This window comes from Oenanthe melanoleuca, chromosome Z (assembly GCF_029582105.1).
Source record: "Oenanthe melanoleuca isolate GR-GAL-2019-014 chromosome Z, OMel1.0, whole genome shotgun sequence".
Taxonomy (NCBI): domain Eukaryota; kingdom Metazoa; phylum Chordata; class Aves; order Passeriformes; family Muscicapidae; genus Oenanthe; species Oenanthe melanoleuca.
Genome location: NC_079362.1, coordinates 68,396,858 through 68,416,634, shown reverse-complemented (window position 1 = coordinate 68,416,634; position 19,777 = coordinate 68,396,858). Strand labels below are relative to the sequence as shown.

At 47.6% G+C, this 19,777-nt stretch overlaps 1 protein-coding gene across 1 annotated transcript in view; it reads left to right on the top strand.

Annotated features, from left to right (window-relative positions):
* Positions 1–19,311, top strand: part of DNAI1 (dynein axonemal intermediate chain 1) — a 136,428-nt gene extending 117,117 nt beyond the window's left edge. Inside the window, exon 20 of the mRNA XM_056513014.1 lies at positions 19,045–19,311. Coding sequence (XP_056368989.1) covers positions 19,045–19,149 — 105 coding nt within the window. The 3' untranslated portion in view covers positions 19,150–19,311. The remainder of the gene's footprint in view (positions 1–19,044) is intronic.
* Positions 19,312–19,777: the final 466 nt, after the last annotated feature.

Sequence of the window (19,777 nt, the reverse complement as noted above, 5' to 3'; positions counted from 1 at the left end):
CTGGTCATGCAGTTAAGCTGGAGAAATGTAACTGATTCTCCCCAGCTCATGGCTGTGTAGTGTTTTAAGCACCTGAGAACTCACTCAGCAGGGACGGAGAACAGGACACTGGTCCTCATTTGCAATCCCATTCCCATCATGTTTTTGCCTTGCCTCACAGAGTCTAGTAATGCCCCAGAGCTTGGAGAAGGTGACTTTTACTCTTCTTTGAGCTCTACAGGGAAATTGGATACAAATTGAGAGGAAATTTATGTTAGATATCAGGAAGAATTCTTTTACTATAAGGTTGGTTAGACCATAGGACAAGTTGCCCAGGGAGACTGTGGATGCCACAAACCAGGCAGTGTTCAAAGCCAGGTTGGATAATGCCTTGAACAACTCGTCTAGTGGAATGTGTCCTTGGAGGGATGGGGCTGGGACTGGATGATCTTTGAGATCCTTTCCAACCCCTTAAGGTTCTGTGATTCTGTGATACCTTGTCCCTGGGCATTGACTGGGAACTCTGGGACAGTGTTCCTCATTGCAGAACCTGGTGGCATTTGCTGCCATGACAAATGCAGGAAATTTGTCATGACATGGAATAGGAAGAAATGCAGCTATGAGGGCCAAAGGAACAGCTTGATATCTGGCACATTCCTGTAACTTCTCCTGAGCCTCTGCCAGAATCTGACACAGCCTTCCCCAAACAGCCGGCCTGGGCTGGAAAGGGCTGAGGCTGCTTGTGGAGACACAGAGGGCAGCTCCCTGCCTGGGAGACTGTGTCTGTGTCGTTGTAAAACACATCTGAAATGCATTGCTGTGAAAAACTGCACTTGCAGACTTCACCTGTGAGTTTTGTGACTCTGGGTGCATCCATCTGAAGCCCTTCATGCCCCTGCATGCCCTGATCGAAACCGTCGTGCTGCCTCCAGCCCTTCCCAAGCCTCTCCCCAGCTCACACTTGAGCTGCCTACCAGCCAACAGAAAAGAAACTGAGACACCTGCACCTGCAGGCAGGGCAAATAAATGTCCATTGCACAAATTAATTTGATGGGCTAATGCAGAATTGTTTAAATGAGAGAAGGGAAGGGATCACCGATGAATAAAATGTCTCGCTGCTCACAGAGATGGAACTGACGCAAGAGGATTATTTTTATCCTGTGGAGAAAAGGAAGAGCCCTGTGAAGCAGAGGAGAAGAGGGTCTGACTTGCAGTCCCACTGGCTGTGTGAGATGCAGTGACGGCTACAATCAAAGGAGCTCTAAGGTTCTCCTGGAGGGAAACTGTTATGCTCCAATTCACTGACTGATTTTGTGAGAAGGGATGCCAGGCACAAACTGTGTAAGGCCGTCTTAGGGCAAACATCCCCTGATCTCCTCTACTCCCGTATCTCACCAGGGAGCTGCCAGTGATCCCACTGCTCTCAATCTAGGGTGTGCCTGCACTCCTCACCCCTCACAGGGCCTGGTCAGTGCAGAGACCTGTTCTGCCAGGACAATGTCATGTTTTCCCACCTCCCACCTGTTGGGCTGAAATCTTGTTATCCCCCAGACCATCTTTCATGAACCACGCCCTTGCTGCACCATGTCCTGTGGGTGCTGTCCTCCCCAGCACAAGGGGATCCTTTCACATGCTCTCATTGGTGCTCCCATTCCTCTGCAGTGGCAGAGCTGGCTTTTTTACTGCTTCACAGGAGTGCCAGGTCCCATCCAGGTGATTATCCCTATAACTCTAACCTTGGTAGCAGAACACTCCCTCCCTGCAATCCTGTGTTTGTGCTGGGGATTGTCCCGGCTCGCTCACATTTGTCCTTTCTCATTTGCATGCCAGTTTTCCAGATCATATCTCTGCTCCAGCAAAGTAATTTCAAATTCCAGTCCTGCCTTCCTGGACACCTGCAGCCTTCCCGTCTGTCACTGTCCAATCACTAACAGAAACTCTCACTAGACCCCCACCAGAACACAGAGCTGTGAGAGTTACACACACCTCAGTGCCGACAGCTCAGGCTACAGATATTCAGCTGGGTCTTACCAGTTTCTACTCACTTTATTGTCTCACTTCAGGATCAGAATATCAAGGGAGACAATGGCAAAATCTTCACGAGGTCATGGTTAATGACTTCTGTGCCTTTCTGGTCCACAAGGTTTATTGTACTGTTGCATAAAGAAATCAGATTGGTGCATGACTTCTTTGGTGCAAATTCACGTTAGTAATGATGCATTTCAGGCACTTACAGGTTGTTGACTTGTTCTGTTCATCTTCTGAAAAGTGAGATTAAACAGAATGGTCTTCTTTTCTGGATAATTGCTGCATTTACCTTATATCCATATGCCCTGAAATTCCCCCAGGAAATGCATCAGATTAAGGATGTTAGGTTGATCAGGTGCTGGAGCTGCTGTGGTCAGGATGGTCTCAAACACAGCAATCAGGTCAAAGTATGTGGGTACAGATAGCGCCTTTTATTACGCAAAGAGGTATTCCTGGGAAGGAAAGAGAAGTGCTTTTGCCCTAAAGCTGGTATTTTATTCTCCAGATAAGTATTATTTGAGTTAATAAAAGTCATTGCCTTTCCCTGCAAGCCTGTGCTGTCTGGGTACACACTAATCCTGCTCAACTAGACCAGAAATCTCCGCTCTTGGTTGCTAGTGTTGGCCCTGATATCCTAGGGAGAGGGAAAAGGATCCTTCCCAGAAGCACAGGAGGGAGCATGAATATCAGCACTGCTCAGTTACTGCTTTCTTATTTTTTTGCCTCATCTGACTTTTTGATGATTATATAGACTTGCTGTCAAAAGTAAGACACCAAAACAGTCAGACACCAGAACGACCAGAAACTACTTTGCAAATGCAGCTGTGAGACTGGAGGATGCTTATCCCTCTCCGGGATTAGGTTTCCTGCTTTGATCTGCACTAAAGCAACATGCTAAGCCAGGGAAATGAACTCAAAGGCTCTCATTTTATCTGGCCTGGCCAACCGATAGACATTCAGTGGGAGTGCAGGAAATTAATAATTTTGTTTTTTTCATATCAATGAAAAAAAAAATAGCATACCAGGCTTTCTGTCTTGGTTTGAGTTCATAACAGAGCTGAGCAAAAAGCTGATAGGTTTGATTTGAATTAGAACTGCCTGCTCAAGAATAAATGTGCTTTAAAAGCTGTGCTGTAAAAACACTGCAACCCAAATGACTCCTGCAACCTGAGGGCTGAAAAAGTTAGGCTGCACAAGTGAAAGGGAAGCCCACTCTGAGAAACCTCTTCTTGTCTGCTGCCAAGAGGCCAAAGGCGGGGCTGTGGAAGTACTGTCTCACTCAGCTCAGCCTCATGGAGTTTTCCAGCCTAAAGCACCGACCAGCAAAAGAGAGGGATGTGGATCCTGCTTCTGCAGCTGGGAGAGGCTGGGTAGCTTGATCCTGAAGTGCAGTGCCCAGGGATGAAAGTCCTGACTGGGTGTGGGATACAAAGACTTGCAGAAGGATCTGCCATCCCTTCTGCAGTGACAGGAAAACTCCAAGTTGTTGCGTCTTGAGGTATGGGGAAATTTCATTCTTCAGAGTGCTTTTAGCCTTCTCATTGCGAAGGATATGCTGCCAGCCATGATTTTTCAGATTCCTGTGTGGTAGGCAAAGTCTTCTGCAATCAGTCACACCTGCATTTCAAGTCAAGGTTAGTCTGAGCTCTGACTTAGAAAAACAGCAATAAAATGGGACACCCCCACTGCCTACCTGCAAAGGAGGAAAGAGATATGGCTTGGCAGAGAGGTCTCCAGTCCTTGGTTCCCTTATCTCTGAAATACGCAGTTGTGGTGGCAGGCTGAGCAGGGGTTTACAAGACAAGGCAATTGGTGTCTCCTCTTCTCTCTATCCCTTACCTGGCTTGAAATCACTGGCAGGGCTTCACTGGAGAGGTACAGCCTTTGTGCTCCACAGCCTGTGCTTTTGGCTTTCTGCAGGCTTTAGTGAAACCCCTGAGTGCACCTTGCCCCTGAGTGAGTAACCCCAGGTGTTCTAAAGGCTGGTGTGGACTGGGCTGGGAGGTGCTACGGAAGTGCCACACATTAGCTGATGTTGTTGAAGGACTTAGAGGAACCTAAAAGTTGTACTTGACCCGTTTGCCCTGCTTCAGAAAGAATTGCTTGTCTATGAACATAAGATCTCTTAAACACTCCCTTGGCTCCCTTATATACATAGTACTCCATGGGCTTTCAGCCTTACTTGACAATTGCTGTTTGACTCAGACCTGTGGCAAACCTTTGTCAAGATACTACTTATGCCTCAAAGAATGATTGAACATGGACTTTGTCTGGAAAGTAAACACCCTACTTGAAAGAAGAAGCACTACAAAACACCTGTGTCTATTCTGCTAAAGAGAGCTGGGACCAGGAGAATGTTAAATGTAACGAGGAAGGGGTCTTTGCTCACACCCAGGGTTAACTCTGCAGTGGAGGTGGTTGATTGATTGGTTGATTGATTGATTGATTGATTGATTGATTGATTGATAGGAAATGGAAAGTAAGTCTTGAAATATGGTTCACCTAAGGCCTAGGAAATTTTGAGGATTGAGATTTTGAGGACCTTGCAAGTAAATTAAGCTTTAAAACTTGCAATCTAAGATTATATATGTAATACAATTGTATTTTATATTGTACTCATATATCAAATATCATTTTATATATAGCATATAATACAATTCTATGTAATATCTAAATATATTTTAACAAAGTATAATTTGATCTCACCTTAAAAGCACGGACATGGGGTGGAATTTGCAATGGAGGAAAGCTCTTTAAAATTAGCATACAGAGATATAATGGGATTTGGCAGCTGACCAAATTAAGCAAGGACTTGAGCACATATATTTAGCATGGCACTAAGTTGTCTGCATCCCTCAAACTCCTTCAGGTCAAAACACCTTGTCTTTTAGTGAAAGCTCTGTTTTAGTTCCAGGAAGAGTCATTATTGTGTTCAGGTTACTGACTGAAGCTGTGTGAATCATTATGGTTATTTCTGGGTTTAAAAAGGTATAAAACCTACTTCCACTTTTTGATCTTACTGGCATGACAGGGGAATTGCCAGGCAGCATTACAGAGAGATATTCACAGCTTTTACAAAGGGATAATGACAGTTTGGAACAGGCCATGTAGCTGCATTTACAGACTCCTGAACTCCTCACTTTTGTTGATTATGGCTTGGTTTTTAGCCTGTGTGTTAAACAATCAAACTGCAAGCACTCAGCAACAACAAGGTGCTACAGTAACACTGGGAATTTATTGACACTAAACCCATGTTATGCCCTTTCTGCCACTGATATAAGCATAGTGGGAAAACATGTACTTGTCCTACATATCTGGGATTATATAAGCTTCCCTCTTAAGTCAGCTTTCCCACTTGTGGGTAGGCATAAGGACACAATCCCGACTTTGTCCTCCTTGTGAGTGCCAGCTCTCACAGACTCGTAGTCCAGCTTCCTCCTTGGTCCTGTCACCATCTGCCTCAGGTTTCTGCTGTCCATGGGTTTTCTCCAGTGCTTCCTGGTTGTCATTTTTCACTGAAGGTCCTTCTTCTCTTTACCCCTTTGACACCAACATTCAAATTGTTCTGTGTAGCGTCTAGATACTCTGAGAGGAGGGTGCTGGGGAACTGGTCCCCTCTGTGCCAGTGTTCTCCAGGAGCTGGGAATTGAGGGCTGTATTGGTTTGCACTGGTGCTGACATTATAAGCAATGTAAGGTTTAAGAGGATATTTGCTTAGAAACACTGTCTGCAATAAGTGCATAATAGCAGAGTAGGGTAGAGCTGCAATATTCATCCTCCGGTTTACACTTGGTGATGAAGAACATCCTGGGTTTGCAGAGCCACAAACACATGGAGGTGATGTTGGGATATCTCTAGTTCAGCCTCCAGCTCAGAGCAAGTACAACCCTGAGATCAGACAAGGTTGCTCAGGACTTAGATTTCTCTTGAAAACTCCAAGGCTGGAGATCTCACAGCCACTCTGGAGTCTTGTTCCAATGACTAAGTGTCACAGTAGAGAAAAACTTTCTTATGTCACGTTAAATCCTTCCCTGTTTCAGTTTATGGCTGTTGTGACTCATTCTCCTGCTGTGCACTCCTACAGAGTCCATTTCTATCTCCTTAATATCCTCCACTTGGGTGCAGGCAGGTGGCCATTAGGTCACCCAGAGCTACATCTTCTATAGGCTGAGCAAGTCCAGCACTCTTAGTATCTGTTCAGTGTGAATCCTCCAGCCATCAACAGTCCTGGTAGTCTCTGCTGGACTCTGTCTGGTATATCAACACCTCTGTTCACCCCTTAAACTATCTTCTGCCTCTCTTTCTGTAGGTGAAACCATTAGCTGAAAATTAAGACCTTTCTAGCCTGTTTTTCATCACCAGGGCAGAAAACAGACACACTGATCTGGCACAGCTGTCATCTCTTTGTCTTCTTTCTTTCTTTCTTTCTTTCCTAGAAGGCTCATTTCCTTTTTTTCCAGTGACTAAGAATGTAGCACACAGGACCAGGGACAGGAGGTGATAAGGGTTCATCCTCTTCACTTTCTTTCACCTCTCAAAATTTCTTTCATTAACACTCACCTAGTGTTTCTTAATTAGTGCCTTTTGGCTTGGAACTGCCTGCCTGTGTTGCAGAAAATCCACTTAAGCGTTTGTCTGTTGTCTGTTGTCTGTTGTAGGAAATATCAAACATTTTACTGGGCTGTTTGCAGGGCTGCTTACTAGGCTGACAGCTGCTCTTATACCATGGATTGCACAGGGGCTGAGTGCTGTTCTCACCCTCAGGCTCTGTAGCCATCCTTGGCTTTACCTGTCCCTCCTGAGGGAGCCTTCTGTGGTTCTGTACTTATCTTCTGGTGCCAAGCCAAATGGCAAGTGCATATCTGAGCTAAACCAGGAGAGTACAGAGAGTGCAGAAGTTATGTCAGAAACAGGAAGAGTAACCAGCTGAAAAATCACCCCAGAAGAGCAGTTATCAGTGAAAAAACTGGCATGAAATCTCAGAGCAGTCTGCAGATTTATTTGGGAGGGTGGATTGGTGTCCTCACTGGTGTTTCAATTTCTTATTCATTCCTCAGCTGATCTAGCAGGGTCCACTTCTAAAATCTTGAGAGAGCTTGGCAGCATGGAGGTCTCAAGGACTTTGAAAGGCTTTGTACCACATCTCCACATGGGTAATGGAGTGAAATCGAGGAAGTGATTTGAGTGAAGACCTTCCCAAAGCACCAACAACATCTGCCAGGGCTGGTTTCCACTGTGCTTGATTCTGCTTAGGTGCAGAATGTGAATTAAGTTTCTGTGGTCCAAGGACTCAGTATTATGCTAATGAGCCTAGTTTAATCAGTAGTCCCATGCCTCCAACAGGATGTGATTTCATCCTGGAGTGAGGTGAGAATTTGTCTCATATTGTGTACACACAATAGAATCCAAACCCCAGATTGTCATATAGAAAAGAACAATGCCTTTTTTTTTACGGTTAAATTGTGGATTGCTGGAATAAATCAGCTCTGTTACAGGTTCTCTGCTGCTCTTGCTGGATTGCTGATTCATTTACAGGTGGTTGCTGGGGGAGTTAAATTGCAGATAACCATTCATGATGATCCAGGCTTCTTAAGGATTTTACAAGCTAGGGAGAAGCTGGCACTCTTTCTCCAGTTACCTTCTTCTCACCTTCAGGACAGTTGCAGCTCTCACCTAAGGATATTATGTATCTTTATGGCAAATAGGGTGTTAAAGCAAGTATAATTACTGTAATTTGGATTTAATTTTCTGAGCACAAGTGCCTCCTTTCTATCTTCCTTTTGTTTCCTGCTTGGTTGCCAGCTGTGAATACATCTCTTTCCAGGATTGTTCTTGATGCCAGGCATGCAGCAGTGTAATGGGCTCATCCCCTGCTGGGCTGTGTCTCACCCAGCTTTCAAATGATGGTAACTATTCCCTCACAGAGAGGGGAAGAGCCGAATCAGCAGAGGGCCTGGAGAAACCACTGTGCCTTGGCATTTCTGTCTGCATCTCCCAGCACTTTATGTGCAGGATCTACAGGGTTAGCTGTTTTGTGGGAGAAGCAGTGGGGTATGGGGGGGTTGAGGCAACATTATTTCTACAAAGCAATTGCTTCCACCACTCCTCTAAGCAAGTTTAGGCATCTCATTTGTGCTCGTGGAGAGGAACTACTCTGGTTGGTCACCTTGAGCACTCTGAAAACATCACCAGTTTCTTGTTCAGTCATTACTAGTTCCCCCAGACCTGCAGCCTGAAAACACATCTGAGTTTCAGGGATTTCCTCACAGCAGGGTGATACCAGGAGTCAGTGCCTGGGCTCAGATCAGAATGGAAACAGAGAGCCTGGGCAGAAGTGACCCCTCATGAGATGATGATCTGACTATGCCATTGGAATCTGCAGCCAGAAGTGGTATCCAGATGTGACAAGATCTCTGCCATCTCCATCAAGGAGATACCTCCTTTAGGAGGAATGAAGGCTGTTTGCCAGGCACCATTGCCCCAGCCACATCCATCTGTCCCAGTTCCAGTAACACAAAGAGCGAGGCAAGGATCAATCAGGCCATGTTTGCTGCTGTTTTGAGTCTTTCAGTGACACTACAGTGACAGGCTCTGTGTCTTAGTTACAACTGTTAACCCACCACTGCCAAGCCCATCACTAAACCATGTCCTTGAGTGTCAAAACATCTTTTAAATACCTGGTGACACCACAGCTTCCCTGGGCAACCTCTTCCAGTGCTTGACAAGCCATTTTGGTGAAGAATTTTTCTGTAGTGGACCTATCCACTTAGTGTTAAGGATGTACATCAATGTCAGTTAACCTCTGTCAACAGCTCCTTTCTAAGTCCTTACATCTGATATTATTTGTCAGATAATTTATTTTGCCATCTTGGCCACTGTTTTGCTGAAACTGCCAGCTGCTGGTTAACCTTGTTCTGTCTTTGGTACTCATGGGAGTTATTCAGAAGTGGAGAGATTACTTTGGGAAGCTCTTGGTTTAAGGACCTTGATGATTTCTACATAATTTTCTTTCCAGCATGCCTCTATTTTGCACTACTTTGTTGCAAAGAATATCCATTCGTTTCAGCAGCCAGCTGAGCAGATGGGTTTAACTGGTCTATGGCTCTGAAGTAATTACATTTTGGTACAACAGAGACACAGCAGCAAACATGTAAAATTAATTCAGGTGCAGCATCCCAGTCAGTGTCTCAAAGCAAAGAACACTTTAGGGAGGCCACTCCTGGACACACTGAGACTGTGCTGTTGGCAGTGTGGACAATCATTAGGAATATCTCCCTCTGGTTTCCATAGATGATGTTGGATTGGCTTTTCCCATGGCCAGTTCCTTCTTCAAAAAATGTCCTAGTATCAGAGAGATTGATTACTGCTCCTGTCTCTTTCTCCTGCTTCTGTTATAATTAAAACAGCAATGTATGCATGAAGCAATTAGATTTTAATAATGCTTTTCTAAACAGGATGTCAAGGAGCTTAGTACAAAGACTTGGGCTGGAGCCAGATCAGCGTCTTAAGACTGGATTGTTGTTAAAATTGGCTGCCTCCTGCTTGAACAGCTTACACGAACACAGAATCTAGATTTGCTTTTTATTCAGAGTGCACCTCATCTTTGTCTTCAGACAGGACTCAGGAGACCCCCTGTTCCTGGGTGGCAGGGTCAGAGTGAGGCATGGGTATGGACACATCACCAGTGCATGTGGTAATCTGGGTCTGCTGATGGGACAGGAGCATCCCAAATTCCAGCCTGGCTGCCACCCCCATCACTGCATGCCAGGGAGCCCATACTCAGGTCCATCCTGGGTTCCTTCCTGCAGAGCAGTTTTGATCAGCCCAGGGCAAATCTGCACAGTTCTGGCAGTGTCTCCCAGAAGGAAATGAGTGGTTCTGTGGGTACCTGTGCCCCAGAGGAGCAGTCCTTGAGCTGCCTCCCAGCACGTTGCTGGAATTCTCCTGCACTGTTTTATCCTGTCTGCTTCTGGGCCCTGCATTTGCTGTCAGATCAGTATGAATCCTGTTCTCTGCACAGCTCTTGCTCAGACCCTTGTGTACAGTCCAGTGCAGCTGGGTCAGTGAACATGGATGGGGAGTGTGTAACACAACCTCAGCATCACTGCAGGATACGTGGGCTCAGAGGGCAGATGTCTCAACAGGCACCAGCAAACATCCTGCATGGACCAGCACTGTGCTAAGCCCATTCCAGGAGAGGACTGACACCAGCAATCCTCAGGAGCTGCCAGGGCAAGGCGGTGCTCTGGTGGGATACAGCTGGGCCCTGTCTGTCTGTGGGGCAGGAAGGGATTTCTCAGCTGTAACTGTGTGAAATCCCAGAGGAAAACAACAGCTCTAGCTGCAGGATTTCCCGTGCTTGTCCTGCATCCAGCTCCTCGCTGGCCTCGTTTAAGCCCTGATTTGCATGCTGCAGCGTAACTCAGTCGTGGCTGATGCGATTTAGCGTGACGTCCCGCGCTGTCCAGGCTAACAGTGTATCTGGTTCCTGGGCCTGGGAGTGTTTGTGTGGCATTTATCATTTGCCTGGCTGTTTCCTGTGCAGCAGGTGGAGAGAAACTGTGCAAATCATTTAATCTGAGGCAAATGGGGAGACTCAGTCTGAAGTAAACAGGATACACTTCGGTGAGGATGGAGGCAAACAGGAGAGGGAAAGGAGGTTGGAATGACTGACTGAGAAGGTGAACAGAAAAAGGTCTCACTTGCCTGAGCAGAGATGTACTGGAGAGCACAGACAGGAGAGGAGGGAGTAGGAAATATGATCTGATCCTGTTGCACTGCTTTGCAGTGCAAAGACCTCTGTTCCAGTTTTGGGTAATGGGGTTGAGGAACATGAGGAGCAGGAGAGCAGCAGGGACAATACAACCATCTGAGAGGCTGGAAGCAGCGAGATTAGAGAGGTGAGCCCTCCCAAAGAGATCCTGGGCTGGCAAGGTAAGGAAGGCAGTGCTCTGAGGTAACAAGACAGCAGGAAAAGACTTAGGGGAAAAGTTTCCATGGGCATAAGAGGCACATGCTGACAGACATCTCCAGGAGATGGGATGGCAGCACCATTCCTGGGGGGTTTCAGAAGAAATGGCTATGCAGGTGCTGGGACCAGACTGGGACAATCCACTGCTTGGGAGCCTCTTGTGCTGGGCACCCCAAGGACTGGACACGCATCTGTCAGAAGCAATTTAAGAGTAGTTGCTCCCACCATGGACAATTCACTAATGAACTAACCCTTCCTATTCTGCCCCAGGTGACTCTGTGATTTAAAGGAAAAATACACAGGAGAATGCATTGTTGAGATGACACAATTGTTCACATGGCTGAAATATCTACTGCAATTTCTGCAGTATCCCTGAGTCAGTCATGGAGAGCAGGAAAGAGAAAGAGAGGAATGTGGCTTGACATTAAATTGTAGACTGAGTTCTTTCATAAGAAGAAGAGTATCAGTTGTAATACATCTTTCATGCCATTGGCATTTAATGTTATTACGTATGAGGCTTCTTGAGCAAGAACATTTATTTTTACTTCTAATAATAGCAAAATCCGTTTTCCCGTGTACTTGTATTTATCCAAAATGAAGTATATTCACATCCTCCCATGCAAGTAACAACCAAGAATATGTTTCCTATGTAAATACTTCTATGAACTGTATTTAAAAAATAATTAAAGAAGGTGCTGTGTTAAAAGAAAAACAGCAACTGGACTTTCTTAAGGCAATTAAAAGGTGATCAAGGTAGACAGGCATATGTTAACAATGATGGCCAGAGAAAAAAGCATTGAAAAAACTGAAAGAGGCATTTAAAAACTTTTTAAAATATACTGTTCATACAACTGCAAATGTTCTCTCATGAGTTGCTGTGCTCTATGATATAACAGCAGTACCCAAGAGTTGCAGGAGCTGCATATTCACATCCGTGTTGGATTGCTTTTATTAAACTCTAATCCGTAACAGCTTACTGAGCTGGCATGCCAAAATGCTAAAGTAAAGCTGAAGTAATAAAAAAAAAAAAAAAATAAAAAAAAAAAAAAAAAAAATAAAAAAAAAAGAAAGAGATGCTGAGTGATAAGGAAATGTTGCTGGGTGGCTGACTGTGCTGCCTGCCAGGAACCAAGGGCTGCAGCTTAAGAATGCTGGGATCACTGTGTTCTGCAGGACATAGCCTTGATTTTATCCCTCTGGATGGGTTTGATGTACGTGCCTGTGGGAGCTGTGTATGCCCAAGCCTTTCATGTCAGGTTTGCCAACCCAAGTGAAGAGGTGCTGCAGATGTGGCTCCTCATGATGGGTGCAAGAGTTAGGGAAGCCTGGTCAGCTTTTGGATTGTCTAGGTTAAACTGAGGTTTGGTGTCTGGATGTCACTGGGATTGCAGCAATATTTGAAGTCAAGCTAGAGCACAAGGTATTGCCTGTCTAGTGGGTTTTATGGACAATCTCAATTAAAATCTGCTTCTCGTTTCCTTCCTCCCCTCTGCTTGGGTCTGAGAGATCCCACAGCTAAAGCACTGGGCACTAATGCCCTACCAGCCTTTGCATCCTATGCTGTTATAACACATGGCATGTAGACAGGCTTTGAGTACTGGGGCTTCCCAAAAAGTTAAAAGCTACTTAAAATAATTGATCCCATCCCGATGAGCTAAATGGCACTGTAGAAAATCTGAATCCATTAGGGCAGGATCTAGGGTTTGAGTGGGTAATGCACTGCCTGTCCCCACAGTGAGGTGAAGGAAAGGGCATCCCATCCCCTCTATCCTTATCCCAATGATGGTTTGCACCACCAGGACTCCCTAGGCTTGAAGAAAAAGCTTTTAAGGGTTTTATTCCACTCTGACTCCTTCAGGAGGTCTCAGTGTGCCAGGACAGGGTAATTGCCTTGCACAGTGAGCACACAATGGTTTTTTTCAGTGCTCAGTACAAGTCACTTAAGTGATATGACTGAAAATCTTTTCCATGTACCTTGTGAAGAGTTTGTTTTCTCACCAGGCCGTTCTATTTGAATAGAGCCTATAGATGTTGGCTAATCTCAGTGACTGAAGCTGATGACCCCCAAAAGAAAACTGTTCTTCATCTCACACACCCAGAGCTCACAGTTAGAGTGTAGCCAAATTGTCCTCAAGGCTGACAAAACACGGTGTGACCTCTTGGGCCCCTGATGCTGGTGTTTCCTAATCACAACATCTGTGCAGGACAGAGTTAAGGGTATTGCCTCATTTCAGACCCATAATGGCTTAAGATGACTTTAAAATATTTCCTTCTCTTTAAAGCTATTTATTTGGTGATTCATGAGCTGAGGGCCATGACAACATCCCTCTTTTGAACTTGTGTCAGATAATGGAAAAGATAGAAGACCAACAATTTTAAATGGTTTCGGTGGGTTTCTGCAGCTGGTACATGGATAAATTCAGAAGGACCTAACAAAGCATTGTAATGCCCAGTTCAGAGGAGCTGTAGGGATTGCCATGAGACAAATCTGAACTTAGCTTGGCCTTGTTCACTGAAGGTTTCATGCTAAATGTGGTCTTTTTATGGCTAAATTTAGGTGCCTAAATTAGTGGTCTGTAAGAGACATTGCTTGAGGCTCTGCAGTTAGCACTAACAGGGAACATTCTTCAGGGAACAGCTCCCGCTGTTTGCACAACTGCTTGGCCAGAGGACACTGCAGTGGGGGTGAGCAGGGAGGTGGAGTCCCAGCGAGCTCCTGGCAGTGTTCCCTGAAGGCCATGGATTTGACCAGGCTGTGCTGCAGCAGAGCCCGTCCATTCCCTGCCCTCTCTCATGGATGTCTGCAGTGTGCTGTGGGCAGCTACCCACTATTTAGGGACAAGTGACCCCTCCCCACGTGCTCTGCGCAATTCCTTCGGTTTGTTTCCTGTGACAATCCCATCCGCTTCCAGGTCTGATCCAATTGTGTCTGCCCTTCCTGCCTCTTGGATGTCCTGACCGTTGCTCCCACGCCTTTCCTGGCAGATGTGCGCTGCTGTGCCACAGGCTGCTCCCAGCACTGGGACTTACCCAGTTTAAATGGTGACTTCCAACAAGCAAAGGCAGGTCAGCTGGGGCCCTGAGACCTGTGTGCCCTGATGTGCTTTGGCATGGGCCAGTGCAGATTTCAGGCAAGGAATCTGAGTCAGGATGTGAGTTTGAGTAAGGTGGGGGTGCTTGCTCTGAACTGCCCAGGCTGTACCTTAAGCTGGAGGTAGGAACATCCCTGAGGCCAGTGATCCTGTGTGGCTGCTGTCACCTGAATGACCCAGCCATCCCCTGGGCTTTTCTGATGATTTAATTCCCTGCAAAAATGTTTACTATGCCATTTATTTCCAAACAGTAATGGAATTAGCTTAAATCCTTCTCCCCAGTCTGTCAGCTAACCCTTCCATGGGCCAGGAGCGATGCTGTCAGATCAGGCTGTGTGTGGGCCACAGTGCTCTCTGTGGTTGAAAAGAAAGTTGCTGTTGCATGTAAATGGGCTTCTTGAGAGCCCTGAAGTGGTCCTGGCACAGACATCATCCCCAGCTCAGCATAACTCCAGCTTCATATGACAGCACTGGGTTGTGATAGGACCATGATGAGGTAGATGTGGGAGGCTTCAGGGCTGCAGCTCATATCATGTTCCTGTTGATCCTATTAATGTTTGGTTAGTGGCCCAGGAAGATGATGAGGAAAAATTTTCTGTGTTCATGAAGGAGTTTGGCTTTCCTTGGTCTTCCTGACAGAAATGCTCTGGGGAAGCTTCATCTTTGCTTTCATTTGTTGAGTTCACCAGAACAGTCACGAGTGTGTTTTGATAATGGAAGAGCCCTTACTCTGGAGTTATCACTTTAACCTGAGCAGAAGGAACAAGAAAAGATCCTCTCCCAAAGAAATAGACCACTGAACAGCTGGCAGGCCCCTTCCCACTGAAGATAATAAGAATAACCAGTTTTAGGTGTCTTCTTGAAGCTTCTCACCCCCTTCAAAACAACTCTGTAAAAGCTTAAATCCTTGTTCATGGGAAGCCAGTTCTTAGGTCACTGGTCTGCTTCATAAAATGTCAAGATCCTGTTGCAGCATGACTGTATCCAGAAGTGCCATCGTGTAAGGAATGACATCAGTGTCATGACAACAGCAGGGCAGAGACAGGTCTGTGTCCATTAGCCAAGGCTCAGTAGGGTAAAGGGTCACCTCTGCTCCCAAGGAAGTTGTGGGACTTTCTTATGTTCATGTCAGCATGGTTGACTTCCTCACTGCTTTAAAACATAAACATGTTTGACCTTGTTTAATCGAAACTTCAGAGCAGATGTTTTATGATTATTCCACCAATGGGAAAAAGACAATGGAAGCTGAAAAGTGCCAGCATCATGGCTTTTATGGGAGAGTTTATTAACTCAGTGGTATACTGTTCAACTAGGGAATGAAGCCATTAGCCAAGGCTCCAGTTTAAATGAGTCCCATAACCTGAATGCAGAGTTCAGCATGTGTCAGCATGGGGATGGGTGGGGCTGAGGCTCCCAAGGGTCAAGGGATCTTCAAGAAGCCAGACCTCATCCTCATCTTTGTCCTAGTCCTCACTCCACCCTTATCTCTGAGGCTTCACCTCAGTCATCTCCCACCTCCTGCTTCTCTTCCAGTGCCAGTACTCACTCTGGGGCTCAGAGGACCATCAAGGGTCCACATTGCCTGTAAGCCTGAGCCCCTTGCCTCAGTTTCCTTGCTTGACGAGCCAGGGAAGACCCCAGACATGAGGTAAAGGGAGCATAAGGGCCTTGAGAAACCTGGCAACAAATATAGCAGCATGGACACAAATAGGGGTCTCTTGCACATCTGTCCTCCCTGAGGTCACATTCTGTAAGCAGGGCAGAGTCCATCCCTACACAGCACATTTTCTGGCCCTGCCATGAGCTTTCCTGCCGTCTCCCTCGTCACCATTTCAACAGGAACATTTTGCTCTCCAGTTGGAAGCAATTAGCAATAAAGTCGATGCAAACACTGCTCTGAGCAGCTCCAATACACATTCCATGATCTCCTCAGGGACAGAGCTCCCATGTTATCTCAGCTCTGCATCTAAGAGCTTCATGGGGAGGATGTTCTGCCCTGACTCACTCTCAGCTCCTGATGAGCCCTATGGATGTGGTATAAGCAGGGATGTAGATGGAGGACAGGCTCACACATGGTGGCAGAGCCCCGTGAATGTCCTCTCCACACCTGGCTGTGGCACCTGCTGGAGGCAGAGCCTTTTGGCAGCCACGTGTGGAAGTGACACTTCCCTGCCTCGTGTGTGCCCTGGGACGTGATGATATCTCTGTTCCAAGAAGGACTTCTCCTCAGAGGTCTGATGCAGCCAAAGCCCCTGGATTTGTAGGAAGCTGCCACATACATCCAAGCAGATCCCACAGAGCTGTGCTGGTGCCATCAGTGGCCCAGCCAGCTCACAGGCACAAGTGCCCTGGGAGAAGCAGATGACAGAATAAAGGGAAGCTTTCCATTCCAGTGCCCTCAAAAGGACATTATAATTTTCATTCCCTGTGTCATCTTGCTTGCTTGGTTATGTGGCGTTAAATTAGGGCTCTGGTTCAGTTATGGCTCATTACAGGCTTGCATTTGGCTTTGTTGCAGCGTGCTCAGAAGCACCAAAGGAGCTGAGGCAGTGTGAAAGTTAAAGTTTTAGGGACAGTTTGGTGACCAGGAGCTGAGCCTTTCCTGAGGCTGGTGAATTCAGAAAGGCTTAGACACACTTCCCATGGCCTGCAGGTCATCAGGCAGGGGCTCTCCTTCACCCTACCAGTGGAGAGCCTCAAAGGGCTTGGGACGGAGATGGATTGGTGGGAGATGGCTTCAGCATCTTCTCTTTTCATTTGAGCAAAGCAGGTGCCTCTTTTGCCTGTCCTGAGTACCTTTGTGTGGTGCTGTGTGTGACACAGAGTGCCAAGGGAGGGTTTGAATGCTGTCAGACAGCAAAACAGCTTTTCTGCAGAAATAGCTAAATCCTGAAATACCTCGAGCAGCTGTGTTTATCCCAAGGCTATCACTCAGAGAGATGCTCTGCTGTGGTGTGGGCCATTATTACAAACATCACTGGCAGTGCCCAGACCAGGGCCACAAAGGGCACTGCTCACCTGTTGGCATTAATACAAACCAGCACTGTCCCAGCATGCAATCAATGAACTTGGTAAACAAAACAACCTGGGCTCATCCCAGTGCTCAGAACAGCAGTGGGGCTCTCCTCTTGGGAGCAGGGGGTTTCCAAATATCCCTGTCCCCATCCTCTCCGCAGGACTGCTTTCACCTCAGCAGTGTCCTCCAGCAGCTTAGGAAACCTCTGTTCCACTGAGGCTGTGCTGGGCTGGGATGAGGGAGGACATGGGGATTCCCTAGGGACTACTTCGCACGTATTCAACACTCAGCAATGCCCATGTTTGCTAGAGAAACGCAGTGAGATCCATGCGGGCTCACAGCTTCCTCCGTGTTGTGCGCTGGCATTTCTTCAGCGCTGGAGGGAAGGTGTGTGTTTGTAATTGCTGCACCCGCGGCCATTAGCGGGGCTGATTCAGCGGGAGGAGAATTGATCTGTGCTAAGTGGGGAGAGAGGGAAGCTGGCAGTCTCCTTGCTCCGATGCTGAGTGCTGCTCCTCTGGCCTTCTGAGAGTACAGAGAGCAGAGGCTGTGCTTTGGGGATGCCAAGAAGAGCCAGCACAGCAGTTCCCTGCAGGCTGCCTCCAAGTGTGGTCAGGGATGTTCCTTTCCCTTTGCTGTGCTGCAGTGTTGGAGGCCCACTGCCACCTCTCCTGTGCCCACCTGCCAGACAAAAAGTCTGGCACAAAAAGGCACACAATGGTGCCAGCCCTCCTGCTCACCTGTGCTTGGCAGCTGGGGTGCCCAGAGCCATGCTGAGCATAGAGGAGCTCCCCAGCTCCAAAGCAGCAGTATCCCACCAAATCCAGAGATCCAGCAGGCTGGCAAAGGGGAAGGCTGTGACTGAATGGCAGCATTTCATGATGGAAGTGAGGGATACTGTTTTGCAGAAATCTCGTGGTGTAGATGCTCAGCTGCAGGAGAGCTTGGTGGGCTCAGTGTAGCTTGGAAAATTCCTCTGCTGCAGCTGTGTGTTACATGATGTGAACATGGAGAGCCTAAGCCCAGTTAATCACTTTCCCAAAGTGCCAGAACTCTGTTGAGAGCAATACTGCAGTCAGTCCACAGCACAGCAGAAACATGTTCTGCCCAATGCCCTGGGTGGAATTTGTGCCTTCAGCAGGGACATCATCCTGTGGAAAGCTCCTGCTGCTCCCAAACAAGCGAGGGCTCAACTGGGCAGGTTCTTTCCCTTGTGCTATGTGATTTTTTTCAAGATTCTGGTAATTTGCTTTAGCATTCAGGCGGGGAGCCCCTGGGATGCTTGGGACAGGTGCTGGGTGACTGTGGGAAGTGCTTGTCCTCCCTGTCCATGCTGGGATGTGCATCAGGGTTGGCACAGCAGTGTGTCCAGGCACAGGAGAGCCTCAGTGAGGAGTTAACAGCACACCTGGGAGCCCTTTTCCCCACCAAGTTAGGAGCTCTCATCACCCAGCTGCCCTCCTGAAAAAAGACATTTGGGTGCAAAAGGGATGATTCCCTGCTCCTGTGGCTGCCTCTGTCCAGGAGCACCTGCACGGGATGGGCAGGTTTAGGGCAGGTCTGGACATCTCCACTGCTGTCACTGCCCTAGAGCAGTCTTGCATACCTGGCACCTACCTGCAGCTTGGGGGATGGCTTAGAAGGTGGTGCAGTCCCATGGGGCTAAGAAGGTCTAGGAAGAGAGAGGCAGAAGAGGCTTTGAGTCACTGTGGATCAAACAGATCCACTCCCATCCAAGCACTTCATTAGTGTCTTTCCCAGCTCATAGGAGCTTTCACACATCTCGTGACATCTTGGGCTTGAAATATGAGGATGGGCAGGTGCATCCCCCTGTGGATCAGCCTCCGGTGAGGGGCGAGCTCAGACACAGCACTCCAGCAGCCCTCCCTGTGTTGGACCCCTCCTCATCCCTGCTTTCCTCCCTGCTCACAGTTCTATCCCACTTGGTCTCTTTGCAGGAGAAGAAAGGCCAGGAGACAAACAAAGGTCCTGAAGCGGAAATAGAAAAGCTGGAGAAGCTGCTGAGCGTGATGAGAGGGCCAGGGAGCAAAGAAGAGAAGTGAGAGGGGGGGAATGATGACTCTGTGGGCAGCTTCTGGCCAAACAAGCTTGGCTTTGATCGGTGGCTGCTTGGCATGCAAGCCACGGGCCCCTGCTGCCCACTTTCTGCACAGCAGGAACACTTTGCCTCAGTGCCCGGACAAATAAACGGAGGTGCTGGGAGAGCTGTGCAGTCATGCCTGGGTTAGACAAATCTCACCATGCTTGGCTTTCCCAAGCTTTGACTGGGCTTGTACCAGATGTGAGCCCTATGGAGGGCAGGAGGGGGCCTAGGAAAACTTCAGGGCTGCAGCTTCATGGCAGCCAGTCCCACTGTGTGAGTGGTGGCCAGAGAGACTGAGCTCTGAGCTGTAGCCTTCCCCGGGCATTTGTGCAAGTCAAATGGAATGCCACACCTGGATTTTGGGGTGGCAGCCTAAGCCAGAGGGTGCCTGGAAACCTCGCCTGGTGCCCCAGGACCGTGGGAGAAAGATGTTCCGTGCCTCCAGACAGCACGTGGCAGCAGCTGTCAGTCACCAAGTGTGGGAGGCTCACAGCTCCCCTCTCCCCAGGGGCCCCAGCTTGGGCTGGGGTACCTCTGCCCAGCTGGTGCCTGTGGGAGCTGCTGGGCAACGGGGTTGGCAGAGCCTC